The sequence below is a fragment of the Gadus morhua genome, chromosome 8 (genome assembly GCF_902167405.1).
Source record: "Gadus morhua chromosome 8, gadMor3.0, whole genome shotgun sequence".
Classification (NCBI taxonomy): Eukaryota; Metazoa; Chordata; class Actinopteri; order Gadiformes; family Gadidae; genus Gadus; species Gadus morhua.
The window spans coordinates 8,668,688-8,689,336 of NC_044055.1; the positions used below are offsets into that span (position 1 = coordinate 8,668,688).

The 20,649-nt window shown below is 43.1% G+C and overlaps 3 protein-coding genes across 5 annotated transcripts; 2 read left to right on the plus strand and 1 right to left on the minus strand.

Moving 5' to 3' along the window:
- Nucleotides 1-328: 328 nt before the first annotated feature.
- rgs20 (regulator of G protein signaling 20) lies at nt 329-9,822 on the plus strand. Of its 2 annotated transcripts, none has more exons than XM_030364798.1 (5): nt 329-873; nt 6,202-6,368; nt 6,758-6,832; nt 6,953-7,187; nt 7,582-9,822. In XM_030364798.1, exons 1-5 carry the CDS (start codon nt 670-672, stop codon nt 7,768-7,770), a joined length of 870 nt encoding a protein of 289 aa, XP_030220658.1. In that variant the 5' UTR covers nt 329-669; the 3' UTR covers nt 7,771-9,822. The 2 variants fall into 2 exon arrangements, with proteins under 2 accessions (XP_030220658.1, XP_030220659.1); XM_030364799.1 differs by lacking the exon at nt 329-873 and adding an exon at nt 3,839-4,307.
- Nucleotides 9,823-10,592: 770 nt separating this feature from the next.
- tcea1 (transcription elongation factor A (SII), 1) lies at nt 10,593-15,419 on the minus strand. 2 transcript variants are annotated; one of them, XM_030364795.1, is made up of 10 exons: nt 14,974-15,419; nt 14,253-14,315; nt 13,836-13,941; nt 13,611-13,713; nt 13,336-13,481; nt 13,145-13,201; nt 12,685-12,839; nt 12,134-12,280; nt 11,810-11,881; nt 10,593-10,999 (listed from the first exon to the last, which is right to left on the minus strand). In XM_030364795.1, the coding sequence occupies exons 1-10, from the start codon at nt 15,046-15,048 to the stop codon at nt 10,991-10,993; spliced, it is 933 nt and encodes a 310-aa protein (XP_030220655.1). In that variant the 5' UTR covers nt 15,049-15,419; the 3' UTR covers nt 10,593-10,990. The 2 variants fall into 2 exon arrangements, with proteins under 2 accessions (XP_030220655.1, XP_030220656.1); XM_030364796.1 differs by lacking the exon at nt 14,253-14,315 and having other exon boundaries at nt 14,974-15,402.
- A 1,675-nt stretch (nt 15,420-17,094) lies between these two features.
- Nucleotides 17,095-18,931, plus strand: LOC115549535 (oxygen-regulated protein 1). Its single transcript, XM_030364801.1, has 2 exons — nt 17,095-17,175; nt 17,733-18,931. The coding sequence occupies exons 1-2, from the start codon at nt 17,164-17,166 to the stop codon at nt 18,441-18,443; spliced, it is 723 nt and encodes a 240-aa protein (XP_030220661.1). The 5' UTR covers nt 17,095-17,163; the 3' UTR covers nt 18,444-18,931.
- Nucleotides 18,932-20,649: the final 1,718 nt, after the last annotated feature.

Consider the following 20,649-nt stretch of genomic DNA (forward strand, 5'->3'; position numbering starts at 1 on the left):
TGTTTCATTTAGGCCAATTACAATTTGTATGTCTGTCATTTTAATGATTACTATAATGCTCAACCAAATATAGGCTAGACAACATGAAAAGAATAGTCATTGTATTAGTATCATACGGAATAAAAAAGAAAATAATATTTAAAAGTTTACAAAAATGTCTGTAGTACATCACAATTAATTAAAGAAGACCAGAAAGTATGGCTAGGCCAGACTAAATGCTATATATAGCAAATATATATGATCACAACACATGCATCAATTGAACTGCCCTTACAATAGACTCTCTTCTTCTCTCTGTATATCTGTACGTCTCTCTCCAACACCTAGATCTCAGGGCTTAATCTGCCCTAAGCTGGTGAGATGGTGAGCAGGAATCGGGATTGCATTCAGCGTGAACAGTGCCGAGTCCTAATCCCCTTCAGACCGCTCAGTTGCGACCGCGCTGCTCTGCATGTGGTCATCACCACTTGTTCCTCGTGTGTTCGGCACCATGAGTTTCAGGACCGACCTGGGGACCACATAAGTGGGAAGGGAGGAAGGGAAGAAGGAACGGAGAAGAATAAGAAGAGAAGGAGGGTTTGCTTCATTCAGCCCATGATCTCACACAGGCTTCGCTGAGAGGCCTATCGCCGCGCAGAAGGGGGAACGTGGGCCTGCACTGGATGGAGCATGCCGAGTGTTAAGGTGGCCCGACGACGGTGGGAGATCCGGCCCACGCCAGCCGTGCGAGGCATCGGCCGCACCAGGGCCCTGATGTGGCAGAGGGCCCGGGGTCTGGCCCAGGCCTGCCGCCGGGGGGAGGGCTACCAGGCCACGGGGGGCTGCGGCGACCCCAACCATGACAGCGAGCAGCTGGAGATGGTGTGCGTTGAGGTAACGGCATGTGCGACTCAGAGTACCCGGTTCTTGTAGAAGTTCTCAACCGAGCCATTGTTCAGCTTTGAACCGTCAGGCTGATCAAATCAAATCAGGGTTTTCTTTTTAGTTGTGAGGGTAAAAGGTTTTGAGATTGAATACTAACTCTAGTGTGTGTGTGAATGGGGAATCGAGGTTGGTATTTGTTAAGGTTAATCACTCACTTGACAAACACTTGACACTTCATATTTTAGCTTGCTTTTTTCTGAACTTGCATTACAGGCTACTTGTTTGTATGGGCGGCCATTTTTTAATCTTGAGCACCAAAATAGCTATTTAGAGACTTCCTGTCTGTACAAGGCTTAAGAAGATTAAAGTGAGTTTACTAAGATGTTGTACTACGACATAACAAGTAATAAAATGAATCACACAAAGACAAGCCCGGTTTGTCTTGAATTTGACTTTAACTATGCTTTATTTTTTGGGTTTGTTTATAAACCAAGACAACAAACCCAACAATCCTTCCAGGTGCTATTAATAAATTAAACAGTAGACTAAGAATAGAAATGGGCTGGGAGTGTGTGCCAGCAGATTGTTAAATGGATAACTAAAGATTTCCGATGGCTTGCAGTAGTAAGGAGAAGCATGTTTCCATTCAGAGCTCTGATGTGATTAGGAGGGCGTGTCTCTTCAGGCTGTGAATTCAGGCGCCCACCTCCACAACTGAGTTGAGAGGACAGGAGGAGGAAGGTGTGGTGACGGGGGGTGGTGGTTAAGTGGAGTCACACCAGGTCACTATCACCAACAGTTTCATGTGCTGTCCAGGGCTTTTAAAGGAGCAGCCCTATCTCAAAAATAAATGAAGGGAATGTTGCGTATTTATTCATACCGTATGTACTCATATTGAATACGATTGAAATGTGTGTTTGAACTCTCGCAGTTGTCTAAGATGAACGCAATTAGAGAATAGAGATTTCTTGGATGACGGTTGGATGTACTGTACTGTGACGGTTAAATATACAGTCATATTTTGTTTCCGTAAAATTAGAAATATAGATGTTTTTGTTGATTCGATCTCTTGCAAAAAAATCCTTGATAGGAAATTCCGCCTTCTTAATGGAGTAGTATCTGTGATATATGATAATGCCATTGAGGTTGAGTATGCTACACACCACTTTCCGTTCTGTTCCAGAAGACCATTTCACTGATTAGTCCAGTATTAAATCTCCTTCCCCTGAAAACTATTGGCAAGTGAGGGCAAAGTGAGGCACAACAAATTGATTAATTTACTGAAAAAAAAGGGAAACTGTCCATACAGAGCTGATGGCGTCATTGACTAATTGTGATGGAAAGAATGATAAATAATGAAAAATAATATTAACATTAAACTTACTTGCATTTAAGTGTTAGCAAGTGAAGACAGTCATCGTTATGGGTAAAGTGTAGTCATTTACTTTTATTTTTACATTCAACAGAAATAGATTTATATCAATGATTGCGTAAGAAAAAACAACATGGTGGTTTTAGTCAGAAACATCTCTCTAGTCGCAGCACATCTGACTGATATCTCATGTCTATGTGAATCAGCAGTGATGCAACACACACACACACACACACACACACACACACACACACACACACACACACACACACACACACACACACACACACAGACAACAGACACACACACACACACGCACACCACACACACACACACGCAACAGACACAGACACAAACGCACACACACACACACACACAGACACACAGTGGTTCTCCCTCCTATGACACTTCTTTGAACCCAGAGATCGATGAGAAGGGCTGATTTTTAAATCATCCATCCATCTTCCATCTTGTCGATCAATTGTTTCCCTCGGTGTCCCATGCAACCTTGTTTAGGCTATCTACGCACATCTCCACTGGCTTATTTGATTTGGGAGTAAAAGAAAAAATAAAGTGTTCTAATCACCACAACATTCATTTTCATCGGCATGGGCATGTCAATCTGACACTGCTGTTGCTAGGGCCGTGTTGCGTAACAGTAACACAGGGGAAGGTGTTAAATGAAGTGCTATGGAGTAAGTCACATGTTCTTTCCCCTTGGGGACCAGGGTGGGGGGATGGGGGGAGCACAGGACATAAATGATTTGCAGGGCATGCCCCAGTTGAGCGGTCACTTAGAAAGACTTAATGACCCAAAAACAATGAATAGAAGTTCACTTTATGAAACTCGTCAAATATGTAGTTTTCATTCTTTTTTTTTGCATTATTATTAACGCTTCCCTGCCTGTATGAGCAATCCTTTTATAATTCAGATGCTTCTTTAAATGCATTGTTGCATCAAACTAAGTGTGTACTCTGTTGTACTTTATTGTGTTTATTGGGGAAACTGTTGTCAGAGTTTAGGATATCTATGAGATAAATCGATGGACAGACTGTACAGACTGCCATCTGGTGTTTACATACAGTAGAGACCTATACACAGCTATGCTCAAAAATAGATAGCTAGATTAACACACAGATCGAAATACAGACAGACAGAGAGAAAAAAATATAGACCTATATATATATATATATATATATGAACATACATAATAATTTGGTACACAAACTACGTGTGAACTGAAGGCTATATTTAAATTATGAAACATATCAATGTAACAATGTTTCGACGTGTTAATTTGAATTATCATAGAGCAATGACCTTCGAAAAACCCGATTCATGCTTTATTTACTTTTTTCATTATTTCTGTAATCATCCTTATTTTCTTCCTTAGGTCTACCGAATTTTTTGAAAATTTTGAGGGACGGCTGACGCCGATAAACAAATCGAATGAATTTATTTTATACTTAGTTATGTAAATGTAAATCATCCAGAGCACTGTATCTTCATAGGAGCATAATACCTTTTCTTAACCCATGCAACCAGTAAACTTTCCGAAATCAGGGTTTATAGGTTTTATTGGCCTACATAACAGGGACTATTAACGAAAATAAAGCTGTTATGACGCGTTGGCTGTTTCAGGACCAGGGACAGCGCACAGCTTACAGGTGGAATTTCAATCGAAAGAAGCTCGGATGAACCATTGCATTTCCCAAATTCCTTCTACATTTTGTCTAACGAGTAGCCTACTTGGTGGAAACGACTGCAAATAGGGCCAACATGTTGTAACGCCAAGAATACAGGCTAGTCCATGCATTTCCCCTGCTCGCTAGAGAACGGTGCATTGTGCAGGCCAATAGTCGATTGAACGCAGAGAGAGGCAGAGGAGCTACAGTGAGCCTCACAGTAAATCCATGACAGAGGGGGTTTACGCTTCCACCGGGCTACTACTTGGAGAAGACGCATGCGTACTCACATGGAGCAGCCGGTTGGGAAAAAAAACCCTATGTGCCAACGGATGTAATCAAGGCAAAGAATTACCTCTTCACTTTGGGCATACATGGTGAATTTGTGAGTATTAGTCGCCAACTGGTGTGATATTTGACGGGCGGTGTGTGTCAGGCGCGTTTGATGGCGTTGTGTGTCATGTCTCTACCTTGCCGTAGCGTACAGTGGGGGCTTTGAAACAGATCGAGGCTGTGTCTTTTCGGTGGTCGTCCAGGGGGTGATGATGAAGCTGTGTGCTGCTTCTTCTTCACACGGTCCCACTTTTCCTTGATGTGATGCGAGTATAGCTTATCCTATAAGGGCAATGATGTTGTTGTTGTTGTTTTTTTGTTGCATTTGTGAACTGAAGAGGGACCCTGTAATTTACCGTGTTATTATATGGCTTTATTTCGATGGATCCATTATGATCGTTATTGGTTTTCTGATATGTTTTATCTTCTAAATGGATACCCCCCCCCCCATTTCATCGTCTAAAGCTGTTGAGGACAGCATCCGACACCTAACGTGTAAAATAATGCATTTCGTTAGACGCGTACGATCTGTTCAACCAACCCTGCTCTGCTAGAAAAAAATGTCATAATACGAATCACGTCCGTCCATTTTTAGCACCGCACCAATTTATGTTGAATTCACTGAGAGACTGATGGAGCGATGCTGCGGTTATAGATTCACAAGCTGCGCCTCTAGCCCCCCCCCCCCCCCCCCCCCCCCCCTCCCTCCCCCCATCCGCCCAATCTTCTGACATTTTTAAAGCATCGTTTCTTGTGTCAGGTAGTAGTCTAATCACGCCGTGGGTTGACCGCGTAGAGCTTTGTTACATAAATGATCAGATGGGCTTTGCCAGCGGTTGTTGCTCGCTATACTTAGCGACTACAGCAGCTATACGTTCGAAGCATGCAGGCTTGAAGATGTTCTGTGTGCATTGCCAGTCTTTATGTCTTTGAGGCCTTACCAGCCCTGCTCGATGCAGTTATAAAAGAGGATAATGTGATTAATGGCTTGCTACATTTAAACAACAGTAGTCAGAATTGCAAAGGGCTTAAAGGTGCATGGACCCATCCATACGAGAATCATAAAACAATAGTATTTTTTTTATTATATACAAAAGATATATAGCATATCATAGCTGAATATATTTTTGGCAACATCTTTAAACGTGTAAGGCATCTCAAGGGGGTTCCCTGAATAGATATTTGAGTTGAAATTCCTGAGCCATTAACCAAGAAGGCCTCTGAAACCAGCCCCTGTGATCTGTTCCCTCTCGACTCGCTACAGATGCCATCTGTTCGTCCCTCTTGGTTAAATAACTTTATGAATTGCTTGATGCTGGGATGTGTCACAGCAGGGGTCCTTGGAACACCAGATGATTCCTGCCTCCCTGACAGGAGCCATGCATTCCATCACAACATGTCCTCTGGGCATGCCAGCACACACACACACACACACACACACAAGCACACACGCACACACACACATATGCACGTACACGCACACACACACACACACACACACACACACATGCACACTCATGCACACACACACACACACGCACACACAAAAAAACCCACACTACTGCTGACCAGAGAATATATTCAGCCTGACTGACAACCACTTACTTACCATGACCATGCCATAAAAAACCGGCTGGATACTGCAGACTGACACAAGAGATATACATATATTTCCAAATCCGTATCACGTGATTGGCTCGGTCTATCTAGTTTCTCATACTGCTGTAACCGTCATCCGTAACAGGTACATTTTGCCCCACAAAAATATTGTTTCGGTATTTTTGTTTAATTTTGGCCATCGCTTTGGTTCATTTGGACGACACTCTCAATCTAAATGAAATCCACATCATACTGAAGGTCAGGCCTCGGAGAGTGTGGCCGTCCTGTACTGTGTGTGTGTATGTGTGTGTGCGGGTCTTCAGTGTTGGCTGTCCCTCTCCCTGCAGCCCATGGGTTCAGAGCGGATGGAGATGCGAAAGAGGCAGATGTCGGTGCAGCAGGAGACGGCGGCGGGGGGCGCCGGGCCAGCCCAGCAGGGCCAGCCGGGCCAGGCCAACCCTCGGGGCTCCAATGCCTGTTGTTTCTGCTGGTGCTGCTGCTGTAGCTGCTCCTGGTATGTTCTTCACCCGCTACCCAACACAGGCAACCTTAGTGTAGGGCTTGATGGGCTCAGCAGAGCAGGTGGCGTCTAGCTACAGGCGATGAATCAGGTCTCCTATTCTGGAATGATTCTACATAGGGTTTTTTGTGGGGGTGACGATTTGTGCTTGTGTGTGTGTGTGTGTGGGGGGGGGTGTGTGTGGGGGGGGGCTGTCTGTGTGTGGTTGTGTGTGGGGGTTCTTTTGTGTGTATGTGTGTGTTTCAGTGGGTGCATGCAAGACACATACATGCACACGTATACATAGATACACCTCACAGACACCATTGACCCAATCCCCACAATAATATTCTCAAGTCTGAATCCCATTTGTTCCTTACACGTCCGCTTTGACCCCCTGCTAGGAACGAAGACCGAGAAGAAAGGAATCGGAAGGCTTCCCACGATGTCAAGGAAGGGACCGCAGACTGCGAAGAAAGGTCTGTCGGGGATCGAAACCGAACCAAACACGCTGCTACCGCATGATCGCCAGAGTATCCCTTCTAACCCAATCACTCCCCCCCCCCCGAACCATTTGCCGTCTTGTATGGTGTCCGCAGTCCGACGCCGACGCTGGACGAGGTGCACACGTGGGGGCAGTCCTTTGACAAGCTGATGGGCTGCCCTGTGGGGAGAGCCGCCTTCCGCCTGTTCCTCCGCACCGAGTTCAGCGAGGAGAACATGCTGTTCTGGATGGCGTGCGAGGAGTTCACCAAGGAGACCAATAAGACGGCCATCGAGGAGAAGGCCCGTGTCATCTACGAGGACTACATCTCCATTCTGTCACCCAAGGAGGTCTGGGATCTGCGTTTCAAATTGGGCTCGTACAAGAGTTGCACATTTAAAAAACACTAGTTCCGAAGAATCTTTTTGAGATTGTGTAGAGCTTTTTGACATCTGGTCAGTTCTGTGTTCGATCTCACAATGTCCACAGCCTACCTCCCTAGGGGAGATACCCTAATCCCTACCTGCTCTGGGAAAACTAAGTTATAATTATTATGTTATAATTACATTAATAATATCATCCAAATCCTGTAAGTCCCGTTAGATAAAAGGGGGGACGGATGAGATCTAATCACCCTTAGCCATCTTATCCTTTGGCAGCAAACAGGAAACGCTGTAAACACAGGAAACAGGAAAGCGCGTGTTTCAGAGTCTGTGTGTCTAATTTCATTTCCCCCTCCTCCAGGTGAGCCTGGACTCCCGCGTGCGCGAGGTGATCAACAAGAACATGCTGGAGCCCTCCATCCACACGTTTGACGACGCTCAGCTGCAGATCTACACGCTAATGCAAAGAGACTCGTACCCGCGCTACATGAACTCCCCGGCCTACAGAAACCTGCTCAAAACCCTCTCAGAACAGTCCCCCGAATCTTAGGCCGACGATGTGACCTGTGACCTGTTCTCAAAATCGATTCACAAACCTCTTCCCCCCCCCTCCCCCTCACACCTCCACCACACCTCCACCCACCACCACCACCCCCGACCCTATCTATATTTTTTTCCTTTGTATCTTCAGTGTAGGACCACTTGAACTGGGGGCCTCGGACTCGAGACCGAACCCGGATATCAGCGCTGTCATGATCTGCACCTGGCGGAAGACACTCAGGTCTCAGATTCTCCCTAGGGCTCGACCTTACAGAAGTACTGCTACCGGATCAACATAGCGTAACAACACTCCAAAGGAACACAAATACATTCTCTCTTTCTTTTTTCGTCTTTTTCTCGTTGATAGAAATAACCTATTTTATTTGTGATTCAAAAATGTTTGTTTTTGTTTTTTAAAAACGGTTTGTTGTTGTTTGTATGATGGTTTCGGCGGGGCAAATGATTATTCCTACTGTAGACTATATATATATTGATGAGTTTGTAAATAGAGAAAAAAGGGGGAATTGTGGGTATTTTGTGGGGGAAATGCCTGTTTATATTTACTGCGTATGAAAATCAAAGCTCAGTCAAAGGCTACTCGTTAGCTATACTTGTAGGCAGCTTTGCAGGGTGCTGGGTGGTTTAACATGCTTTCACCCTGTTTCTGTTGGCAAGCCTCACACCTTGGTACACGGGACATTATTGACTTGGCAACTCCAGTTCATTTGTATGACGTGAGTACCTCTTTGTGAACAGTAGTCAGCTGGTGATGTAACAGAAAGTGAAAACAAGGTCAATCCTAGCTCCTAACTGCCACCTGGGGCAATTTGCTTCTGTTATTTCAATCTTATCTCATGTCAGACTATTTCAATGCAAAAGAGTGGTTTGGTCCAAATGTATTTATTTAAAAGCATTTCTTCAGAGGTTAAAGCAAGTGCTTATCTAACATAGTTCAACATTAGCGCGGATGAGGTATTTCTATCTGTACAGTATTGTGTTTTGTTGTCATCGATTGCCAACACTGAAATACCAGCAAGTACATTCATTTTGAAGTGTTAGTTTGCAAATAGTGGAAAAAAATGGTCGGATAAACTGTTGTATGACTGGCCAATTTTGATGATGACTGTGCAGACTTAAGCTTAAGGTGAAGGCTCCACAATAATAGATATTTCACTTCTCTCTGTTGTATCAGGCAGTTGGTTGCAGTGTCGGATTTCAACAAGGGTCAGGCTTGCTCGGCAGTGACACCAAAGCTACCATGTAAACTGTGTTTATACATTCAATAGAAACGCTTTTATCCACTTAAATTGGAGTTGCCAAGTGGTAAGTACTTATTTTGCTTGTTTTAGTTGAATTATTTTGGTTGCCTCACAAACATGTCACACAAAGACAAGATCCTCACATGAGGAAGTGCCTTGACATTCGATTTTGTGAAATCTTTCTCATTGGCAACGTTTTCCTTTTATTTTGTTCTCTCTTCAAACAATTGCCATATGGATGGTTACTGGAGCACTCTTAAGTCCGTAACAAGGAACTGTCCTTCTCATTGGCCAAATTTTTATTTTAGTGTTTTTGCATGTGTTGTGTGTTGATTCCTTAGTCATGGACACATCAGTCTACTTTGGTAGTGCATCATAGTAAGGTGGTGGCTAATGACAACACACGCCTTTGTTTATCAAGGACAAACAAGAGGGCAAGGGATACGGGAGGTTGATCGGAAATTGTCTGCCCACCTGTGATTCACGGTGACTGTCTTAGAGTTGAAACTTTTACTTGATTTGTGCAATTTGAGCTGATGGACACCACGTAGATCAACCTCAAACGCAATCTAAGCCAACGGTTTGGAGTGATACTGCCTATAAATGTCATCTCTTCTGTTTACTATATGAAATGTGTTATTTTGCGGTAAGTTTACTGAAGAATACATTTTAAAAAAATAATAATGTGAATGTTTACAGTATATGGTTTAGTTTTTTTTTTCCTGTTCACTCTCCAAGAAAACAATGACTTGTGGGCATTTGGATTCTTTAAAGATAAAATAAAGCACAATAATTTTACGGATTATGAAATGCTATTTCATTACTACTCAATATAATCAACCTTTATGTGCAAAACGATGGCAATAAGAAATCATTGTTTAAATCCGTAATCCTTATTTTCTATGGTAACGATGACAGCATCCTCAAGCTTTTTCACAAGTGGCAAGCATTTCAGTAAACCAATGGGAAGATCCAAATCTCTCAACAGTTGCTGAAGTGAGGCCTGAATTTGACACATGCCCAATGAATCATAATCCCTGGGCACCTCCCAGAAGGAGAAAGAGCAAAATAAAACCACTCCTTTTACGCACAAATGAAAATAGTAGTAAAGGCAGGCTGAAATGTGACTTGGTTCAGTTTGAATTATCCCATTAAGCCAATATACTATCTGGATGGGAAATACATATTGATAATACTCCGTACAGGTTTTTAAGTTAAGATTGGAAGACCTTGTGGAAGTGGGAAAAAATCCTTTAGGCTACTATAATAGCAAATGTTCACCTTCCATTATAAGAATACCAATAAGAACATTATAATTGTAATGGTACCAAACAGGATATATATCCATAGTTCCATCCATGCCTGAAATATCTGACATACTGTAATAGTACAAAACAGGTTAATCTGCATTCTCTTTCAACATAAGGTTTGACCGTACATGGAGGGAAATCCTACATTAAGTACATTTTATTGATAGATGTTAACATGGATGTTAACATTCATGAATACACAAGTAGTAAAACAGGCATGAAAGAGGGCAAGCAGGCGGCCACACATAAGAACTGAAACCGCATAATAGAGGAGTTAGGAAATGTTTTTTTTTAATCAAATGGATTAAAGTTGTTATTGGCATTAAATAAAACATCCTTGTGAGGGGAGAGCGAAACAGTAGTAAATGTAATTTATATGTCAATAAAAAAAAGTTGAAACTACATAAAAAAGATACTGCTGCTAAAATCGACTGTGTACAGTTTAACAGTGAAAAATAGCTAAAAACAAGTAGAAGAGTTTGAGTGTTTTGGGGGCGCTAGACAATAAAATGCACGTATAAACAATATATTCAAATAAAAATAGTGGTGTATATGGTGACTTATGCACCAAGTACCACAAAGTTCAGATCTGTTGCAGAAAGCCACAATCCTTGTCAAGGTTCTTTGCTACTTCCAAACGCCAAGGAGCTTGCTTGCATATTCAGCAGAACTAGAAAATAAACAGAATTAACGTGTTAGAGCAGAGGTTCAGCTATTCAGCAGGAAACATGAATTAAGTAAGTAAAGACGGATATGAGAAAGTAAAAACAAGGAAGGCAGGCACTGCCAAGAAGACACACAGCTAAAACAATACATCATACAATACACAATTCGTGCCATGAAGCATTGGTCCACATGCAAACAGATTTAATCCGTCCTTAACCGGACATGTTAAATCAGAGCAAAGTAGGAATTCATTTGATACAGATACAATCCAATTTTTAATGATTTGTAGGACTTCAAGGGCCCCATTCGGTTACTTGGGTTTGGAGCAAAAATGAATATCTTTCTGATTCCACATAACCGAAGTCAACTGTTGCTCTTCACGAGACACAAGTCACAACTCTGTAGTCGCACACTTGTGCTCCCAGGATGGCCCTCACTTATTTCTCGATGGCCCTGATAGTGTAAGGAGCGAGGTGCCCAACTGAATGCTGGCCCATCTGTTTGCCATGGCCGCTGTTGTGATGAATGACTACACCCAACCAGCGTCCTATACTTTCGCTATATAAAGAGGTAAACTTCATTGAGGCTTTTAGAAGAACAGAATTTTTTCATTTACTTATAACTACTTAATTAAGTGTTAAACCATTGCAATGTCCTGAAATGGGACAGTTGTTTTTGCCATTTCCCTGACACAATGTTTGGAAGTTGTGAAGTGCAGACATCCCTCAGTGATGTTTTTAGACCCTTTCGTCCACCGCCTTAACATAACCTCCAGACCTCGGATGCTACAGCAGGTCCGTCATGAGCAACATACCTTCCATCTGCTTCCGCAATCGTTGCAAAAGACGAAGGTGGTCATCGGCTCATCAGCGCTGCGGGTCTGGACCTGCGGATGTCCGAGTTTGAAAGAGACAATCCTCATCAATGAACGCAGCTTACACTCTGGAGGCAATACAAACGACGTGACATCTTCCTCTTGATCCAGAGCACAAAAAAAACTACATAAAACATAAAACTATCCAATACAATTAAATACCAAAGATCAAACAGCCCCTTAGTGGTCTGTGGAGACTTGACAACCGAAGGCGTTGCCCAGTAACCCATTGCATCTGAAGGAGAAACAGCCACCCCCCCGTACCTGCGTGTAGGTGCATCTCTTCCCCTTGCACTTGCCACAGGTGAACAGGTCGGTCTGAGTGCCTCCAGTGGTGGACATCTGGTGGTCCCGCACCGCCTCTTTGGTCAAGTTCTTCCTCATCTCTCGTAGCTCGTCGCTGGCCATTTCCTGAAGACAAAAATAAAAAGTGACTCGAGAATTGTTGTTTTTGAATACTGCAGAGTTTGAAAAGAAAGGAGTTCGAATGTTCAATACAGCTCATCTATAAATCGTTTGCCTCATAGCATAATTTCCAGTGTCATATTTTGGCCAAATTGTGATGTCCAACCTAACTACTCTCCCAATTCTGCTGATTCACTGTGCCTCATTGGTTGTATCCTAAGCCAATCAGAGTGCTTCTCACATTCAATAATCACTATCTACCCCAAGTCATCTATCTGACTTCGGCATTTTTGACGCAAAACTTTTGATTAATTACATTTATTTCACACATATCTATAAAAAATCAAATCAAATAATTTGAACCAAACTCTGCGGGGCTTTGGGTGGTACGTCTTACGTCACTAACGCACCTCTGCACTCATGCCGGCCATGCGCTCGGGCGACACATTGCCACACAGCACCGTTCTCCTCAGGTTGGGGTTCTTCACGTCTTTCAGGTTGGAGATCCGGCTCCGCACGCGGTTCTTGTATTTCATGTCCGTGTTCTTGAACTCTTGGAAGATGCGTGCAGATGGGGGAGGGGGGGGCTGTGTCAAGGGATTTACGCCGGGTACGGTTTTCCCTCCCGGGAAGTAGTATGAATGAGAGGCGTGCAACCCTATGGGCTGTTGTCGTCATGTTTGGGGTACGGACACGGACCAAAAAATAAATAAAAGCCATCAGCTATTTATGAGACGAAGGCTTTGGATTCCAGGAAAAAAAAACATGCGTGTGCTACTGCGCAGCACCATAGTCAATGGTGTTGGTTTTTTTTTAAATAAACAAAAACAAAAAAATTGTCATTCAGCTGACAATTACTACAAAGGATATATTCCTCAATCTGTGCTCCAAGCTCATCACAATCAGAGCCAATGGCAATATGGTCCTCTGAAAAACAAAAAGGTCAAAATGTAACAACTACTCCCACACTCATCCAGCAGAGGTGACGCATGAAGCCACAAATAACAGCAGCGAATATAAGTGTTTTAATACCAATTATAACACGGAGAAACAGGTCTTACCCCCCGTCTGCAGTGCAGCGGTCAGCAAGTTCCTGCACTTGATCCTGACTGAGTCAGAGGTACCGGGGGCCCGAGGGAAGGTGTTGATGAGTGAGTTGGACGCCATGTCGACCGGATCGCACTTGCTGCTGGAGTTACTGCTGGAGCTGGAATGGAGGAAGACATTCCTTATTCGGGGGCCCTAATCAACTGACTGTGAAGAGCAACGGTATTGTTAAAAAGCTTTATGTTTCTGAACATTGCTGCTCATGAGTTCAGTTTTAACATCTCCTCACCTTTCTTCTTTTGCCTCTGGGCTGCCCTGTGATGGAGACATAACAGGTGAGTTTTGTTCTTTCCGTTTGTCCTCGGAGGATTTGTCTCCACCTCCAGGTTCGTCTGTGGCAAGTCAAAAATAACAGAAGCACCACGTCAACTTCACACATTTCGTTAATCACTGACTGTCCATTTGTAATCTCGTGCAAACACGTTAACCACATTAACAGGGAAGCTACACTCACCCAAGAGCTTCTTCCAGGACTTGATTAGAGACTTGGCGAGGGAGGTCACCTCGTCGTCTGTGCTTTGCTTGCGGATGGCGTTGACAGACATTCCGATTCTCGTCGACTGTAGACAGACATTCAATAAAATTGTGTCAATGTTTGGCCCAACATCATTTGACTTATATATATATATGGCTGGTCTGTTCATCTCTTGTCCACTGATCAATATATAAACTACCGCGAGTTGGTGGCCAGGTGCATCAACATGAATTAACAGGCAACGGTGCCTGGTGCAGGAATGATGGAAGAGAATATCCATGTTTAAACTAAAATGTTGAGCAAAACATTGTAATCACCTTATTACCAAGTCATTACTTTCTGGGTCATATGTGAGGCTCAAAGACATACGTCATGTCAATAAGATGCATGAGATACCTGAAGTAGTTCCAGAGTCATGGGGACACTGCGGAGCTCTTTGAGCAGGTCCAGTGCTCCAGACTAGAAGTGGAAGGACATTTAGTAGGGAGAACCTGCTAGTTCGATATGAAAAGCCCACAGATTAGCGCAACAATATAATGTATGTTGTAAATGCATTTACTTAAACGAAGTAAAAAAAAAATCTGTATCACGTTTAAAGTGCCATTCAAAGTTACTGCTAGCTTTTATGGCTAACTGATTACTCACACATCTAAAGCTCAGCTTAGATATTTAAACAATTGTTACTCTACAACCCTGTAATACATTTGTTGCTGCACGAAAACAAGGACGAAAAAACATGAATGCAATCAAAATGAATAAGAATGCATGGGTCGCCTGTCCACTCAACTAACCCGGGCAGGTCAGCTAAATCGAGGACAAGCTAAATAAGGCTCAGTGACCATCTAGCCACTTTGACAGGGCTAGCAGCTAGCTACAAGTCAGCCAGGCAAGTTATATCAAAACAGCTGGGAATAATCCTTTATTTTATAATGAAAAATACTGTGCATCATAGGAGACACATTTGGGACACATCAAGCGCTCCACTTACAATCCCACACACACACACAACACTAATCTTTGCAGCAAACATTTGCAATGCAAAAGCCCCGATGCTAACACAACAACATCCGCCGGGACGGCTGATCGAGCAGGTAAGCGCGCACACACTGCATCTCACCCCGCTCTTCTTCTGCGCCATTTTATCCATTTTCTTCGCAATCCGGATAATTTCCTCCTCTTCTTTTTTCCCCATGGCGGAATCGTTCGGGAAAACTTCAAATTAGTACCAGATGAAAAGAAAATATAGCGACAAAGAGCACGCCACTAAAAAAAAAACGAGCCAGCGGCGACTGCTTGGCGCACGGCACACCGACCCACCACGGTTGTATACCAGACCTGACTAGTCGATGCACGAAGTCAAGGGAAGGTTAATCAACACACGACGAAAGGATGCATTCGCCCTTCTGGTTCTGATAGTGATCGTTTGGCTGGAACCTGCTGCATTACCCACATCAACCAAGCAAGCAGAAGTGTAAATATGTATTGTATGATTGAAGTCGTCCCCTGCACATGACTCCCACCATCCCCATGTGATGATGGACGCACTCTGTGGACACAACGCTGACTACGTCGTTAGATGGCGTTGCAGTCATTTATGTACTTTCTACTGAACGGCTCCGTTTCTCTGTTTCCTGTTGTCGCGTATTAAATTGGAATTGGTTGACATTGCGAAGTTGACCCAACCCAGGTGTTTTTATGTTGTTGTTTTTTTTACAAAGGTCCACCCCAATATTGATTTAGTTCAAAGACTCCTCTGTCCTATTTCATGTCGTCATGAAACTATCGCACAATGTATCACTTAATTTAATCATATTCCATGCATATTAATTGTTCGAAGAAGGGATATTGCATAAATGATTCATAAGAGAGGCACACACTGCATCTTGTTATAACAGTAAATAAGCAAGTTCACATAACAACAACAACAACAACAACAACAACAACAACAACATGTAAACTACATCTCAATGTACATAAGCTTACAAAGAATCTGTAGCCTACAAACTTACACATAAACCCATATACATTTCATATGGCCTAGGTCAAATAACTACACATAGTACTATATCACAAAAAATCAATGAATTGTCTCCCCTCTAGAGCCATCTTGTGTGTTACCTCTGTAGGCCTATTTTAACTCCTTAAATCCCTCAGTGTTACATAGGCATTATTACCCAGTCCAAGTCACAAACAACTGTTAATGACTGTCACTGGTGTGTAACCCACAGTAAATGGGTTACACACACATATATATATAGAGGTTTTTACATAGGCCTATGCAATGAGAAAAATTATAACACACGTCATTTATAACATATTGGTTTATTTGTTATAACACACTTGTTGTCATATCGTTGTTTGATTTGGCAATTCATTTATTTTGAGTGTGGACCATACTGTATAAAGTAGATCTGGACACAATACGGAAGGTTGTATCAGTCCCGATTTTCCAAATACCTATCATGGCAAAACAAGGTGTAGCAAAACAAAATAATTGTGCGGGGGTAGCCTATGCTTAAATAGATGACCTCCTTACATCAAGCCTGCCTGTGTCTCTGTCGAAATCTAGCAGAAGGATTTCAGAAAACCTGCAGCGGAGAAAAGTGCTCTCTTAAAACCCTGTGTGGCTGTGCCTCATGTGGTCAGCAGATACGCCAAGACCTCTCACCTAATCCCTATTAGGCCCAGACTAATCATATCTGATTACGGAGCTCCCAGCAAAATACAAGCAGTGTGAACAGTCTTCATCTGTAGAGCAGGCGGCAATAGACACAGATTGCTTATGTCTGACACTCAACTTTCAGGCCCATTTGCTAATTTCTTACTATCACCTGATCAGTCTTTTTACTTCTCTCAAATGTAGCCATTTATTTTAATTCCTCTATCAATTAAAACAACAAAATGTCTGGGCACATTGCTGTATTTAATACAAATTTGAATCCCATGAATATAAATAGTTACCACCAAATAATAGTAAATATTAATAGTTAAACCCGATATACTAGTAAAACCATTTGAATCATAAAAAAAAAGTATACAACACATGCATAACAGTGTGAGACGGACAATATTTATGTGGAAAGCACAATTGATTAATCGAAATGACTGCTGGATTATTGTTTTTATTCCTCACACCGGTGGTATTCTATCCCGATATGCTGATTAACTGTTGGTAAAGATTAAGCAAATTGGCCATGGTGTTGCATGTCCTAAAATAGCCACTCTTGCAGCTCAGGAGCTTTTCCCAACTCACAGCGTGTACCGGAGTCCATCTTTCTCCAGTCTTCATGGTTACAATTCTAGGAAAATGGAAGCTACGGTAAGACAACTTTATTGTCCTTTAAAGTCTGTTATTCCATCATCTTGTTTTTCATTTGCAAAATAAAGATTGGATCTTATCTACAACATGCTAACTGGATCTATAGGCCTGTAGCAAAGATGTATGATAATTCCAACTGCTGCAAAGTAGCTCTGTTTTCCTTGACTGACAAGTAGTACACTGAACAGATCCCCAATATAAATAATCAATATACAGCAACAAGTTACAACAGCGTTCAAACAGTCATTAAACTATATTCCGGCTCCAGTGTCGTGTCTGTTATGTAGCCAATCCAGCTATGTACCACTAGCATATGCTATAGCCTGCACCTCGGATGAAGAACATAATAATCATTAAAATAATAAATGTAATTTAGGTGAATAAAGAAATGTACTATTTTTGACCTTGTCTGAGGATAAGTAGAGTAATGATACACAAGGAGTTTAATCAAGGTGAACACAATGTACACATACTTACAATCTTAACCTAGAGATAGTTACATTTTGACCAAGGCTTTATGCTAGACTACCCCTAATGCCCTTCTCTGTTTCCTACAGCTTCCTCCCCAGGAAAACATGAGCAACGCGTCCCAACTTGACTCCCTCACCCAGAGGGAGTCTTCTGTGAGTGTGCAGAGCCTGATCTCCAGACCCTTACAGCCCATCCCCGACCCCTCCGCCTCCAAGCGAGTGTGCTTCTACAAGAGCGGGGACCCCAAGTTCGGCGGGCATCGCATGGTCGTCAACGGCAGGACCTTCAAGACCTTCGATGCCCTTCTGGACGCCCTCTCCAAAAAAGTGCCTCTGCCCTTCGGGGTCCGGACCATCAGCACCCCCCGGGGAACCCACTCGGTCCGGGGCCTGGAGGATCTGCACGACGGCGGGTCGTACGTGTGTTCGGACCGGAGGCGCGTCAAGCCTCTAAACCTGGACGTGGTCCATCGGCGGAAGGTACCGTGGAACACCACCAGGCCTCCGAGCACCGGTCGGCGAAGCTACGGCAGGCGGAACGAGGGCCCCGACAGGGCCGACAAGATCGGCAGAAGGGTCTCGGTACGGACCCCCAAGAGGCTGGTGGTGGTGAAGAACAGGGACAGCACGGTGAAGCGCACGGTGCTGCTGCAGAAGAGAACAGCGCCGACGTTTGACGCTCTGTTGGATTACCTCTCTCAGGTCATGCAGTTTCCTGTTCTGAAGCTTTACTCCAGCGATGGCAGAAGGGTAAGTGTTCCTGCTCTGCTTCTCCTGTTCCTTTTGTCTGAAATCTGATTAATTTATGTTACCTATGTCATTTTTTTGAAATTTTCTCATATTAATGTGTCATTCTGAAGTATTTTGTCAGGGGAAACCTAATAAGGGAATATTTGGTCAATGTCACCCAGCGTATTCACGCTACGTAGGCCGAAAATAGATATTTTCAGTGTGATACCTATGCATTGTTTTGTTTTCATTTTGACCTACTTAACTTTTAAATGCTCGATAGACCATATATTGGATTTTGCTTACTTAATGTAACGGATCTCACAATGAGATCTCCAACTTTTGAGGTTTTAAGATCTTCCAGCTACCATCTATTAAACCATAAAAATACTATACCATTTCATATTATGTTGGGTGCAACACTACAAAACACAGTGATAAACATATGCATTTCTGTGTCCATTTAAATGACTGAGATTAAGGTCAAATGAAAATAATGTATAGCGATGTATAGCGTAAAAGGGGAAAACATTATGCGGAAAGATTACATTTCTCCTTCCAAGACATTTTAAAGAAGTTTAGGGTACAGTTTGATGCTATACTTACATATGTCCTTGGAAGTGCTAAGAAGTGCTACAAAGACTGCACCCTGCTGTGTGAACTCTGTAATCCTCTCCTCCATATGTCCACAACACCCAGGGTTTCTAATGCAGCTCAGTGCTTCATCATGCCTGATCTCTGCTCTTTCCAGATTACCCTGTAGCTAAATTAGAAAGTTCAATAGGCTTTAGACCAAATGTGTGCTTCCGTTCACTTCATGGAACTAACATTACCATCTTAATGAAATTGTTACTAAACTTTGAATATTCTCCCTCCTTTAGGTTGATGGGCTTGCTGCTCTTATTTTGTGTTCTGGAGTTATTGTAGCTGCAGGCAATGAACCGTTTCGATTGGGAAACTACAATACACAAACCTCGTCCAAATACAATGTCCATACAATAGCCTACATGTCACAGTCTGGTAACTCAGATGCAGCAGAACCAGCTAGCTTTCAGCCTTTGGCTTGTAAGTATCTATTCATCTGCTCTATTGATATGCTATAAACACTACACCAAAAACATATTTCTTTATCATTGTCTTTATTTTATTTGATCTACTAACACCTAATTCTCTCTCTCTCATGTACTCTCTCTCTCTCTCTCTCGCACTCTAACTCTCTCTCTGACTCTCTCTCTGACTCTCTCACTCTGAAACCTTGCAATATTAAATGCCTTCAAATGAAGATGAAAACAAACCCCACTCAAGCGGAAGGGGCTCCAGGAACTTCTCCTTATCTTCAGAGAGATATATGGCTGATCAGATAAACAAGTCTCTGAATGGAGGCATTCACACTCACCAACATCCCCACAATGGATCACTAGAAACAGACCCCGATGGAAACCACACAAACATGGATATGGAGACACAGGAGCCACCCCGCTCCTGCATCATGCCACAAGATGAGGATATTGAGAAGTCCTTCCGTGTGAACCAAGATGGAAGCATGACAGTGGAGATGAAGGTCCGTCTGACCATCAAGGAAGAGGAGCTTCTCCACTGGACAACAACGCTTAGCCGCAGCAGCCTTAACAGCAGGACAGCTTGTGCCTCGAGGTCTGGGACAGGCTTAAGCTTGCCTGACTCAAACAACGTCATGGACAACGATTCTTCTAGCAGCTGCCATGATGCAGCCAATGAAGAAAACCAACCTGTGGCAAATGGAAACAATGTTGGCTTCGGTGACGAGAGAGCATGTGAAAGTTATCCTTCCACAGAATCAGAAAGAACAAAATCAGGTTTCAAGCGCAACTCAACGCCCGGTCCTCATCATGTTAGAACAAACACATCGGTAGAGAGCATCAAAACGGTAACGGAGTCAGGGGTTCGAGAGAGCACCATAGGGCGGCATTCATACACAGAGAAGACAGCCGAAGCAGAGGTGACTGAGGCGTGCTGTGTGGTCAGACACAACACCACCAGCAGCAGTAGCAGCACCAGCAACAGACCTGTCCCACACCCGCGGAGAACTGCATCAGCTCGGGATACCAATAAAGCATTGCACCCCTCCATCCAATCAGAAGTGGTAGCCAATGTCCTCCAGTTAGAAAACAATGGAGTGGAGATCACAGAGACAGTGATGCACATCTATGAGAGGCAGGGCGGTTACGACAATTTAGCAAAAAATGAATATATTAATGAAAATCCAAGGAGTAATTCAGCCTCCCTTGAATCAAGA